The sequence below is a fragment of the Protomyctophum parallelum genome, assembly GCF_964188405.1.
Source record: "Protomyctophum parallelum genome assembly, chromosome: 20".
Lineage (NCBI taxonomy): Eukaryota > Metazoa > Chordata > Actinopteri > Myctophiformes > Myctophidae > Protomyctophum > Protomyctophum parallelum.
In genome coordinates, this window is record NC_139718.1 from 27060076 (window position 1) to 27072846 (window position 12771).

The following is a 12771-nucleotide window of genomic DNA, read 5'->3' on the forward strand; positions in this document are numbered from 1 at the left end:
AAAACATGTTTACAACATTGTACAAATTCTAGCATTATTCTTCATTACCACACCACATGTTAATGAGTCTATGGTGTGCCTACTACTAATACACACTGTACATACAGTAGCCTATGGTGGCAGCCATAGATAGCCCATAACTCACAATTTAAACACTGGAATCATGCAGCATTCCAAGCAAAAATGCTCATACAGTAGTACATTTCCACTGTAAGGAAAATGCACACCACCACAAACTGCCTTTATCTCACCACAGTAATCATCTCACACACCAGGCACATAATCTGTACCACCATATAGACCAGTCAGCATTATAGATCATGTTGATAACTGTCATATTGTTTAGACAGAGCATTCTTTTTAGCAATTTTTATGTACTTCTGGTCTTGCACTGAAATGGGTACAATTAATTGTTCCCTCTGACTGTTGTGCTTATACCTCCTGGCACTTTCCAATGTAACCTATACCACCACTGTGATGCATACAGAGGGCAAATTGATCCTCTTGGTCTGTTGTATCTTTGCAACTTTTACAGTTTAGATAAATAAATGTCATGTTTTTAGGGGATCGAATGTCTTCATAATATGCCATGTACAGCTCAGTGCCACAACAGGAAGCAACTTCAGAGAAAAAGCACTGCATCTATGAATTATTATCGTCTATCATTGTTTGTTAGATTTTATGATAATTTTTGTTTGTGAATGAATTTGTATTTGATTTAGATTTTGTTTTTGTCATAAATTGTTCACTGGGTAGTACTGCATAATACACAAGGTATAGCAATGGAAAACTGCATACGGCATACAGAATGGAAGAATACAAACAATGAGATACACACAACAATTAGAAATACACATTTAACAATTACAAACAATTAAAAAGTGAAAATATTTATTTTGTATGACACCTAAACATTTGGTCTTTCACCTGGACATTGTAATAATAATAATCCATAATAATGTCAAGGTGTGTTAATTCTGACGTGAGATTTTTTAGGATTTGGCCAGATATGGCAACTATAGGCTCAATAAAATACATTATTAAATCAACTCAAAAACACACTTGTGTATATTATCTAGTTAGTGCATGAAGTGTTATCATGTTTGGTTATTCTATCTTTCACTTGTTCTTGCAGCTCTTTATCACATGATTGAGTGCAAATAAACCACAATGAAATCCCAAGTTGAATCACCTTTGACTCCATAATCATCTATAATGGCCTGGCTTGAAGTTCACTTCGAATGTGCCCTGATGACCTTGCAGGCTTATGCAAAGGCTAAAATGTAACTAAGATTGCATGTTATGTAGACAGATACAGTACCAGGTTATTTTTAGACCTGGCATCCTAGTGTTTCAATGTTGATTATAGATCTTTTCGATATTATACTGCTTAGGCTGATGATTTATTTAGTTTACCTATTTCTATACATTTGATGTATTGCCTTGTGTTTCCCTTGCTTACTGTAAATCACTCTGGATTAAGAGCGTAGACCTGCTTAATGCCTATATTGTAAAGACAAAACATTAACTTAATACTGGCTGTATGCCGTAGCTGTATGGTCGCCTAACACTGATTCTCTGCAGAGTGGGGTCCGTGCACCCCAGTGGCTTGTGTCCTTAATTTAGCGGGGGTTAATTATTTGTAATGTTATATTGTTTGTGTGCAACATATTAGCATAGCAAAATATTGCTTTTTTCTGGGTTTGAGTTGACAGCCCATTTTTTATGTCAATCAATCAAGTCAGCTTAATTCAAGTGCAGGCAGATGCCAAAAATAGTGTTGTTTATATTTAAATTATATATTTTTGGGGGTGTGGTCTACCTATACAGCCTATTGTGATCTGGTAGATCAGATCTACCTTTTGGGCACAAGAACACATTGTCATCTTGTAGATCATTTTTTCCATATCTCTTTTATTGTTTGTTTGTTGTTTTTACATTTAGATTTAACTACACAAATCTTGCATGACCCTGGCACAAAATCTTTATAGGTGGGGGTCTGTGGCAAAAATACATATTAATTTGGGTGTCCCTTGACTTGAACATGCTTGAGAACCACTAGCCTATTATTACAAAACATTACTCATTGGTGGTAGGCCTAAAAACCAACCAGACACATCATGTGTCTGTTAGAATCATAGACTGTAAAAAATATGGACAAAGCGTTCCCCGGGTCTAACATGAACGTAAAATGAAGCCTGTAATAATATGCTAATTCCTGATGTAAGTCGCCATCTTTGGTACCAGCTGGCCATTGGCTGGCTCCGTTTTGTATACCAGCTGGTCATTGGCTGCCCAGACAACGAGGCGGGACTTCCCCCCTTCTTCTCCGTTGGTTTTTATTTTGACTCGAGTGGGAGGGGAATCCCGATCATAGACTGTAATGGTAGCCACGCCCCTCAGAACATACGCGATGGTTTTTTTTCTTTATGGTCATTTTTTTAATTAATGGGACCATAATTTTCCAAAAAGAATATTATGACATTAGAAATGAGACTTTAAACTAGTGACTGGAAGAAGAAAGTATTCATGACCATGTTTATTAAGGTAATACAGTCTAGGTGAAGTTGGGCCAAAATACATGGGCCTCTATGGAGCTATGGGGCTTTTTGGGTCCGGTCCAGCGCCACAACAGGCCATTATATGAACTACCGATTTCAAATGAGGCTTCACGAAATATCTGGCTGACTGCCCCCCTGGTTAGAATAGGCCAAAGTCCTATTTATAATGAGCCTCTAAACAGCATGGAGTCGGGCGCATGCGCATTGGGGCGTTGTGTTGTTGCAGCCCAGACGGAGCGGCTGTGGTGGTGCACTGGTGGGGGACTGGGGGTGGCCCGTTACCAACCACTGCACCGCGGCGCGCAGGATCTGCTAGCGACAACAGCAACGGGCTTTGACATTACTGACTACTGTCTGGCAGCGTGATAACAACAGAGATAGCCCTAGTATACAGTGAGTATTGATGCAAGCACGCCAAATTAGCCTTCTTTTTAAAATCTGTATTATTATTTTGCTTTTGCTTTTCTGCATTAATCTCTGCATGCATGCGGCTGTGTTTGCGGTGAAACCGGTCTTTTATTCCCACCCAGTAAGAATAATTTCGCTTGCATTGACAGTCCTGAGGTATTCGCGGAGGCCTGTAGAGGGGGCAGCTTGGATAGCAACAACGTTGCGACACACAACAAATGTGCACATTTATTGTTCTCTCGGAAATGCATTGCCTGCAATGCCAGGGCCCCGCAAGATTCCCAACAGATTTTAAAATGTTGCTTTAAACGTTTAACATCGCTGCAATGATTGTACACGCGGCCCTTTAAAGGCCCGGTCGGATAGGTCTTTATGATTGCCGGTATAGCTTCATGTGCAACGGTTGTAACCATCCTATTCCATATATTGTAATAGTCTAGTTAGGACTGCATGAAGCCTATGCTATGCGGTGGAATTTGGCACATGAGATTATGTAGTATTCCTCATATACAGATTTATAATTATAGGACAGAAAGTAATCATCTAATTGTAGGCAAGCCTCATGGAAAGTGCAGTTCTAATCCTGGAGGTATCAGAATCAATCACCATCTTCATAGAATAATTTGTTCCCCAGCCCATAATTACCTTTAATCTTAATAGGTTTGTAGTTATATCTGCTATATATATAAATGCTAGAATAATATGTCTAATATAAATTGGACCAAAAAGCTATAATTGTGATTAGGCCAAGACAAGTATAGCCTACTCACTTCTGAATAAATTCCTAATAGCTAGGCTATAATATCTGCATGCATGTCTTCATACCTCACACAGGCAATATGAAGTAGGCCTAAGCTAATGAACATATGATGATAGAAGACCATTTTTGACACCCATGGAAGGCAATGGCATTACTAAAGAGCAGGCAGGAAAGCCAGCCCAGATGTGCAATGTGTGCCCCTCACAAGGGCATTAAGAACTAAAATCGAATCTAGGATTACAGCTACAACACATAAATACAACAGATTAAATGTTGATTGCTTCTCAGACAGTGACTGCTCTGGGAAGTTACTACAAGTTAGTAAACTTGATTATTTGCTAAATGTTTAAATATTGTATCACACATTGTGCCAATGAAGAGGTAAATCTGCAACATTTTGGTTGAATGCGATTGATTTTAGTGAATCAATGTGAACATCAAGCGCCATGCATATGTCTATCAAAATACATAGGGGAGCTGTGTCAGCAACTGCACTTGTATAGACCCTGAAAAGAGTTGCCTATACATTTTTCCACATGGTATGATGACCGCTTCACCTGGCGAAAATAACAGATTTTCAATCCTGTGTGTGTTACAGGTATAGGGGATGGCAGTGAATGTGTATGCCACGTCTGTGTCCATTGACAACCTAAGTCGACATGATATGTTGGCATGGGTCAACGACTCCTTGCAGCTCACTTACACCAAGATTGAACAGCTATGTTCAGGTGAGGCTTGAACAGAAAAAAGACGTGAGGCAGAGTAATTGAAAAGTATTCAATATTTTTCAAACACTTTCAAGATTTTTCATAAATGGTCGCAAATAAGCTCGCAGCATGGCACAAAGGGACGAGCTGCTGTTTTTGGCCAACGCTAAAATCTAAAATGACAGATACTTTCCCGGTTTTAATGGGTTAAGCAAGTTTCAGGCGAATACAGAATTATGCCAAAATGTACTCTCAAATGTACCATTCAATCAGGAACAGCGTTTGATGGTGACAAGCTACTTTTGTTTGGTCTGTTAATGATATCTTTGAATGTCCTTGTTTCCAGGAGCAGCATATTGCCAGTTTATGGACATGCTGTTTCCAGGTTGTGTTCTTCTGAAAAAGGTCAAATTTCAAGCCAAATTGGAACACGAGTTCATTCATAACTTCAAAGTTCTTCAGGCAACCTTCAAAAGGATGAGTGTTGATAAAGTCAGATTCCTGTTCTTGTCTCATATAAATATATCATTCATATGATACCTTGTTAATTAGTTTGTGTACAGTGTATTCTTAGCTTTCTTCCAAGTCCTATTGTACATCAGCATAATGTATTCCTATCACCTTCATATTTTTGCAGATTATCCCTGTAGAAAAACTCGTAAAAGGAAAGTTCCAGGACAACTTTGAATTTGTGCAATGGTTCAAGAAGTTCTTTGATGCAAACTATGATGGCAAGGAGTATGACCCCCTACTAGCCAGACAGGGGCAGGATATGGCCCCTGCCCCCAATCCAGGTGATCACTTTATCCACAGACCAAAGAGAAACCCAGGTAACCAAATGGTTTGACCTTTGCTGCACGGTCTTGCTGAGCTTTGGATGGCTCAAAAGCGCTCCCTCCAAGCAAGTGGTGTGCGCACGATTCACAGAATGATTGCTATTTAGATCCATCTCACTGCCCAGCACTGACAAGCAACATGATATTGTGTAGAGTCACTGCTGGGATTGCACTAATCACCTCAATGACTAGTGGGATGCAGCAGTAGATTTGATGAAACTTCATGAAACAACACACTGTTGTTTTAAATACCTGCTCAATTGACTGTGATCTGCCATGTCTCAAAAATCACTAAATTAAATCAAATCATTATTTGATTGGAGTGTTGGACTGATACATGATTCAGTTGTTTCATACTAGCAACAGTGAAGTCTCACTCTTAAGCTGAAGCTTCACTGTCTGTGTGAGAGCTTTTCTTTTTGCTTCGCCTTTGGCATAAGGTTGCAACACTGCTCAGCCTGCTGTGTGACATTGTTACTGCCAAGCAGTCTGGTTGAAAAGAGAATATTTTACAAAATAATGATAAAGTGTGTTGGCATGGTTTTTGAAACACTAAAGCATTGACGATTTATTATTATTATTGTTTATTTTTTCAGATACTAATTATTGGAGGATATTAAAACAATGAAAATAAATTCCTTACCAATACATTTCTTCATCAATGTGTTTGTAAAGGTGACTAGTTAACATATCTCACAAAGTCAAATTCAGTTTCACAATCTGGAATCTGACAGCTGCTGAAAGTTGGGGTACCATTAATAATAACCCATATATGCATGCAACATTTTCAACACTTAAGTAGCATGTGAGGGGTCAAATTATAGTTTTTTTCATGATAGGATTCTGAATCCATTGCAAACGTTTGTTTTGCATGAAAAACACTCCTTGGGCTAAAAACGGCCATAGTGTTCCGTTAAAAACAATGAATTGCAATGAATTCAGAATCATATCATGAAAAATCCCTAGTTTGACACCTCACATGCTAAAAGCAGAACATCTACAACATTTTAAATTTTGCCTGTATATTTATTCATTGCAAATAACTTTCAGCAGCTGTCACAGACTCCCATAAGGAAACTGAATTTCAGTCTTTGTGAGATGTGTTGCTAGACACCTTGGTGAAGAACTTTATTGGTAAGGAATTTATTCTCAGATTGGGAAATTTTCTGATAATATTCCCTGTCTATAATGCAATTCTGTTTAAATCAAATGATCTGATTAGCCTTTGACATTGGATTGCCCAGCGTTGTGCCTTTTATATAGGCTTTGATGCAGAACAATCTGAAATGTCCAACTTTGGGGAAAAAACTAAATCGCCATATCAAAGACACAACACATTTTTGCTATGATTTCAACTTTAGCTGGCAGTAAAATGCTGCATACATACATTGCCATGATGTTACTCTCTATATTCACTCGTATGCTAAACATGGCTGACAATATCTGACCACCCCAGGACCACAGAGGACATCTCCTACAGTTCCCAAAAACATGCCAGCACCACAGAGGGTCCAACACACCACAGTGAGGAAGAACCCAACTTTATCTAGAAATGGGGGCAGTGATGCTGAGATCATGGAGCTAAATCAACAGGTAAGGTATTGGGAGGAGGCCTCCACACTAAAAAGTTCAACACATTAGACACAATATTTAAATCTGTGCAATTAGCCTTTAAACTCAAAGAAAGAACTGTGCTTCTTCTCGTCAACAAATGGCCTTTGCCTCTTGTGCCACCATTAGCCCAAAACTTTCAATTAGCACACAGTACAGCTCAAAATGTGGCCAAAAACAAGTAATAAGAGTGTTAAGACATGAATTGCTACAAAGTAACTAGGATAGCAGGTAAACATCATTGTAGCATCTGTCTAAACATACTATCAAAATAATATTGCTGAGAGTTGTGGATGCACTCTAACCTGAGGCATTGAGGGACCCCATGATATTATACTGTAACCTCTAGCACCACTTTCAGACAAAAATGCATAAAATCTCAATCTTATTAGTATCTAGCATTCTATGGATAAAAAGGGGTTAACCGCAAACAAATTGCAACAGAAACGCTTTTTTTTGTTTCATCATCACAACATGTTATCACAAATGGCTATGGCCATTTTTAACCCAAGGAATGTTTTTTGTGTAAAACTAATGCTTGGAATGGATTCAAAATCATGAAAAATGTCACATGCTACTTAAAGGACAACTTTCAACCAAAGTTCATGTTTTAGGTTGTTGTGAGAAAGTAAAAGATGAGTGTTCATTATTTTTAATTTGCTACTTTCTTTCATTTTAGGGATTTTTTGACAGGGGGCGTTCGAGCATGGGGCTAAATATGTATTCTTTTACACAATTTTATAGTGATTTATTTTTATTTTATTTACTATAGTTCTACTAGACCCCAAGAAATTACATCTGGCCACAAAAGATCACAGGATCTACTGAATGTGAAGGTAGCCTAATGGGGTAAGCCACAGTGTGTGTCATAGGCTCAAAATTCGGTAGATCCCGTGATCTTTTGTGGCCAGGTGTCATTTATTGGGGTCTAGTAGGACTAGAGTAAATAAAATAATAAATCGCTATAACATTTTGTAAAAAAGTACATATTTAGCCCCATGCTCTAATGCCCTCGCCCCCTGTCAAAAACAGCTAAAATCCCTAAAACGAAAGAAAGCAGCAAATGAAAAAACTCATCTTTTACTTTCTCGAATAACAACCTAAAACATGAACTGTGGTTGAAAAAAACTAAAGTTGTCCATTTTCTGAGGACGTTATAACATATTTATGAAACGAAACCTATAATACCTATACTATAATGAGCAGATTGCTATAACCCTACTGGTTTTGATGACCCAGGTCTGTAACTCTGAGAGTTAAATGAACAATGAGGATTTTACAGTGTAGATTGTGTGAAAACATTGAAAACATCACACCTGTGTGAACTGGTGCAACTACAGACATTTATTGTTATAGTTGTCTCCTCCAGGCCGAAGGCATGGGGAGAGAGTATGTTTTGCACTCCGTCCGTCCGTGTGTGCTTGTGTCCGTCCAGCCTGTTATAGCGCCACCAGGAGGCCGAATTTTGAAAAAAATTATAATTTTACATTACTCCTCCAGATTCTGTCCAAAAACCTGTCCAAAAATCCCGCAAATCGTTACACACTATCTCTAGTCAGGACGGATCTGTCCGATATAAAAAGCCTCAAATCATGAACGGAGCGTGCAATTTACGTGAAATCGTTCACGGACTTTCCTACTAGACTGAGGAATATATCCCACCCTTTTCACATTGGCCTGTTACAGCGCCACCAACAGGTGGATTTTTGAAAAACACATTTTTGGAACAAAATGCCTCAAATCATCCAATCCAAGTTGTAAGAAGAAATCACCCTTTTCACATTGGCCTATTATAGCGGCACAAGGAGGCCACAACCTGACCTGCCCTGGTGGAGACATGTGCCCTGGGGGGCACTTTTTCTAGTTACAGTCTGTATGTACTCTACTGTGCGGGGGTCCCCGGAACATCCAGACCTCCAGGAACGTGCCCAGGGAGCCGCCCCTCGTCCGAAAAGGCCGAGAAATGATGGAGTTACCGTATGGGGGTCCCCGGAACATCCCCCAGGAACGGCCCAGGGCTCGTACTCTAGTCACTACATAGGTACATATGTACGCGGTACATAGGTTGAGAAACACTGCTCTAGTGTACTCTGTGCCACTTTACTCTGTGCTGTACTGGCCACTTTAGGTGTTGCAGCATTCCGTGCTCGGACATACAAACACAGAGACAGACATACATACGGACACACATAGCTCCGTAATGGAGCTCCATTTGTACACTCCCATTTGGACCCTGGTGGATCCCGGACCAGACATTGAGAAAAGTGCTCCACTTAGTTCAGTGAATTTACAATGTATACAATATTCCACCCCATTCTCCCACTTTTATTATTGTTTTTAATTTTAATTTGTTTTTCCAACTGGTTGATACCAACTCTTCCTTTTACACTTTGTCTTTGTATGTTTCTATTAAGTTGATGGAGCTGAAGTTGACAGTGGATGGATTAGAAAAGGAGAGAGATTTCTACTTCAGCAAACTACGGGACATTGAGCTCATCTGCCAGGAACACGAGAGTGAAACCAACACTGTCCTCAGCAAGATCATTGACATTCTCTACGCAACAGAGGTGTGTACCTGACCCATAAAAGTGCACTGTGTAATGAATTGTCAAAGATGACGTCTGTGACCAGACTGGATGCAGGCCCGGTTCTTAGTACAGGCCGACGAAGCAGGCGCTTCAAGCGCCACCTCTTAGGGGCGCCACTTAAACCCTCACTGGTTTCTGCTTTAAGTGGGGGGATATCGGTCGGGCACCTGGGAACCCACACATTCACATTGGATGAGGTGACAAATGTTAGACGCTAGGGGGGGTAGTCGCCACCGTCTAAAAATGAATCCTCTACGCTGCGTTGCCTATAGGAGACAGGTTTAACAGCTGACCCTTCCGGTCCGGGTTGAACCGGAAGGGGAAAAAAGATAAACAACAAAAAAATATCTCGCTTATAGCGCCACCTAGGTGCCAACCGGCCCTGACTGGATGAGATGTTAAGAGAATCTTACTACTAAACATAGAAACAAGATGTCACATTTCTGCCCATGGATGATTTAACTGAGAATTCAATTAAACTGAACAGAGTTGTATTTATTTCTGATAAAAGTTGGACTAAATCTTTCCGTTTTGTTCTTTTTACCTCAGGATGGGTTTGCGCCCCCGGAGGAGGATGAGCTTGATGAGCAGGCCCATCTGGACCAAGATGAATACTGAAACCCTTCCCAAGCTTCTCCCGTAGATCTTTATCCATACCTCAACCACCCCACCCCTCATTCCCCTTTTGTCCTTTGTCCATTTGTTTAACATTCTCTCTGCACGCTGTCTAAAATATACTTCTTCCTTGTTCTTGCTCTCTTTTCCTCTCCTTCTGTCATACATATATCTGTTTGTCCCCTCTCTGCCCCCTCTGGCTGTCTACAGTATGTACTATACACTACAACAAACGATATCATTTGCTGCTCCCCCATCGCCCAACACAGACACTGTAGCAACGACAATGAAATAATGTTGATAATCCAAGTTATTTCAGCATGAGTAACAGAAACTCGAGCCAAACCGAGACAATGGTATGGAGGTTATTATGGTATATGGTGCTAATAGAACAAAGTTTTCACTCATCACGCATTTCTTTATTTGTCTTTCTTCTGTTATGTTTTACTTCTATTGAAGAGCACAGACAGGCACTGCGCCCATGTTTAAATCAAGATATTCCACAGCCTTTTAAGCTCTAAGCAAGAAAACATTTCACATTTTAAAGTATAATTTCTTATTTATGCAACTTAATTTAATTAATTTAATTTAGATTAGCAACTCTTGGTAGCAAATGTTGGTGCAAAATCTACTGTACATAAATGAAACACTGATGGCCCACATTAACTTTTTGGTTTGTGTTCGAGTCGATAGAGCTTTTGGTTTTGTTCTTATGAAAGATTTGATGTGTTGTTGAAATTACTGAAGGAATTGAGGTGATGTAATTACTTAATGCATAAATGATCAATGCTCTTTGACTCTTCATGATTGATCAGCAAGCAACATATCTGAGCATCAGAATGTTACACATCGACTGTGAATTAGTGACATTTTGTCAAATGTATTTTATGTGGGGATCTTTACTTGACAATTCTAGTTATCTGGCATTGTATTTATTAGGCCATTATACACTTATGTGAGGCTATAACTTAAGCCCCCCTGTCAAGCCACTGACAAGTGGCTTTTAGATTGTAGTTATTACAATGTTTATCCTATTCCTAATCCTATCCAAATTCTCACACCGAATTAACATGCCAAACAGGCCAAATCGTTTCTTGGCAGTTGTTCTTTTTGCCACTTATCACGTTTACACTTTTATTTAAAGGGTTGCCCAGTTGAGGGGTATATAAGTAGACGCTAACAGAGTAGGGACGTCAGAATGAAGGGGTCTGTGACCAGTTCAGAATGATGCTGGTCGTCATTAGCATCTAATTAATCTACAGGAGTGTCTATCCCCTGCTATTTTACTTTTACTGCAAAGACTGACCACTGGTCATCTGCACTCGCCTTCAATGAACGTGTGTAAATGTTTGCAGAACACTCATCTTTTGAGTTTTGAGAAAATAAACAGTTGTGAAATAATTTGATTTTTGTTGTTTATTCATTGTCAAATGTACACAGGCCTAATTTAATTTCCAGCTACACAAGTAAAATATAAAATTAATAACGATGTTGGTTCTGTGGCACATTTTAAACTGTCCAGATGACAACTGAATTAATATTTAACAATTGTATACACTCTGGAATTGGAACTTCTCTTTCAAGAGCTCTGGTTATACCATTTTGCTACAGTAGGGGGCAACATATAACATCAGCTCTAGTCTGTTATCCGTTATGTATGTGGGAGATTTGTCACATACATGTGTCAATTTGTCTGCTTTAGATTATATACCTGCATGAATGTAAAATTGCAGAAGCCTTTATTTGACACACACACACACACTCACACTCACATTCACACTCACACTCACACTCTCTCACACACACACACACACACACACACACACACACACACACACACTATATATACTGTTTGTTTTAGGGGCGCTAGCCCCTCCTATGCCCAGCTTTCCAGGTCTGTGTGAACACAAACATTGGCTGATGATTGAATGATCACCCCAAAGCAGTGATTTGACATTTGTGATCATTTGAAAAGCCTGAGTACATGTTAAAGGAGCATTCAGTGATTTTGGTGATTTGGAAAACCCCCGGTCCGCCCCGCTAACAAGATCTGCACGTCCCCAGTTAACCCCCAGGGGTTAACTGGGGACAGGGAGGAACTCCTTATATGGTCAGCACACTCTATAGTAGGGAGGATTATCACAACAAAACAAAAAGTGATATTTGAATTAAGTGAAATCACTGAATATACCTTTAAAATTCCCCAGAAGTGTTTTAAAGTACAGTATAGTATACCCTTTAACATGGGCAACCTTCCCATACAGTTGTTAAAATAATAACTCTTACATCATGTTAGGGTATATGTTTTTTGACTTTAAGCTACAAAAGATGATTAAAAAAGGTTGGTTGTTATTGCCAGTTTATTCTGAATTTTCAAGTCATACATACTGCACACTTTTTCACTGTGAAATAAATGAATTGCTTGTTTTACCAACAAACAGTAGCCTAGTAGCTAGGCCTAGTTGTTACGCACTTCCAAAGTTAAGGCAGGTGCTGGACCAAAAGAAGACAATAAAACAAAAAACACAAGACACACTGTAGTTCCCTTAAGGAGCACTTCACCCATCTTCATGGTCCTCACTAATGCATATTACAAGATGGCACCATTTCTGTCTACTCACTCTGTGTCTCAGGTGGACAGTGGACTGTGTACTACTACTAGCTTCTCTCTTCCTGGAAACCTAG

The 12771-nt window shown here is 39.4% G+C and overlaps 1 protein-coding gene across 2 annotated transcripts; it reads left to right on the forward strand.

The window, feature by feature from the left end:
• The first annotated feature begins 2826 nt into the window (after positions 1–2826).
• On the forward strand, positions 2827–11438 carry LOC310877827 (microtubule-associated protein RP/EB family member 3-like). 2 transcript variants are annotated; one of them, XM_083791783.1, is made up of 7 exons: positions 2827–2954; positions 4328–4457; positions 4783–4928; positions 5074–5266; positions 6729–6865; positions 9298–9450; positions 10021–11438. In XM_083791783.1, the coding sequence occupies exons 2-7, from the start codon at positions 4337–4339 to the stop codon at positions 10087–10089; spliced, it is 819 nt and encodes a 272-aa protein (XP_083647909.1). In that variant the 5' UTR covers positions 2827–2954; positions 4328–4336; the 3' UTR covers positions 10090–11438. The 2 variants fall into 2 exon arrangements, with proteins under 2 accessions (XP_083647909.1, XP_083647910.1); XM_083791784.1 differs by having other exon boundaries at positions 5074–5230.
• Positions 11439–12771: the final 1333 nt, after the last annotated feature.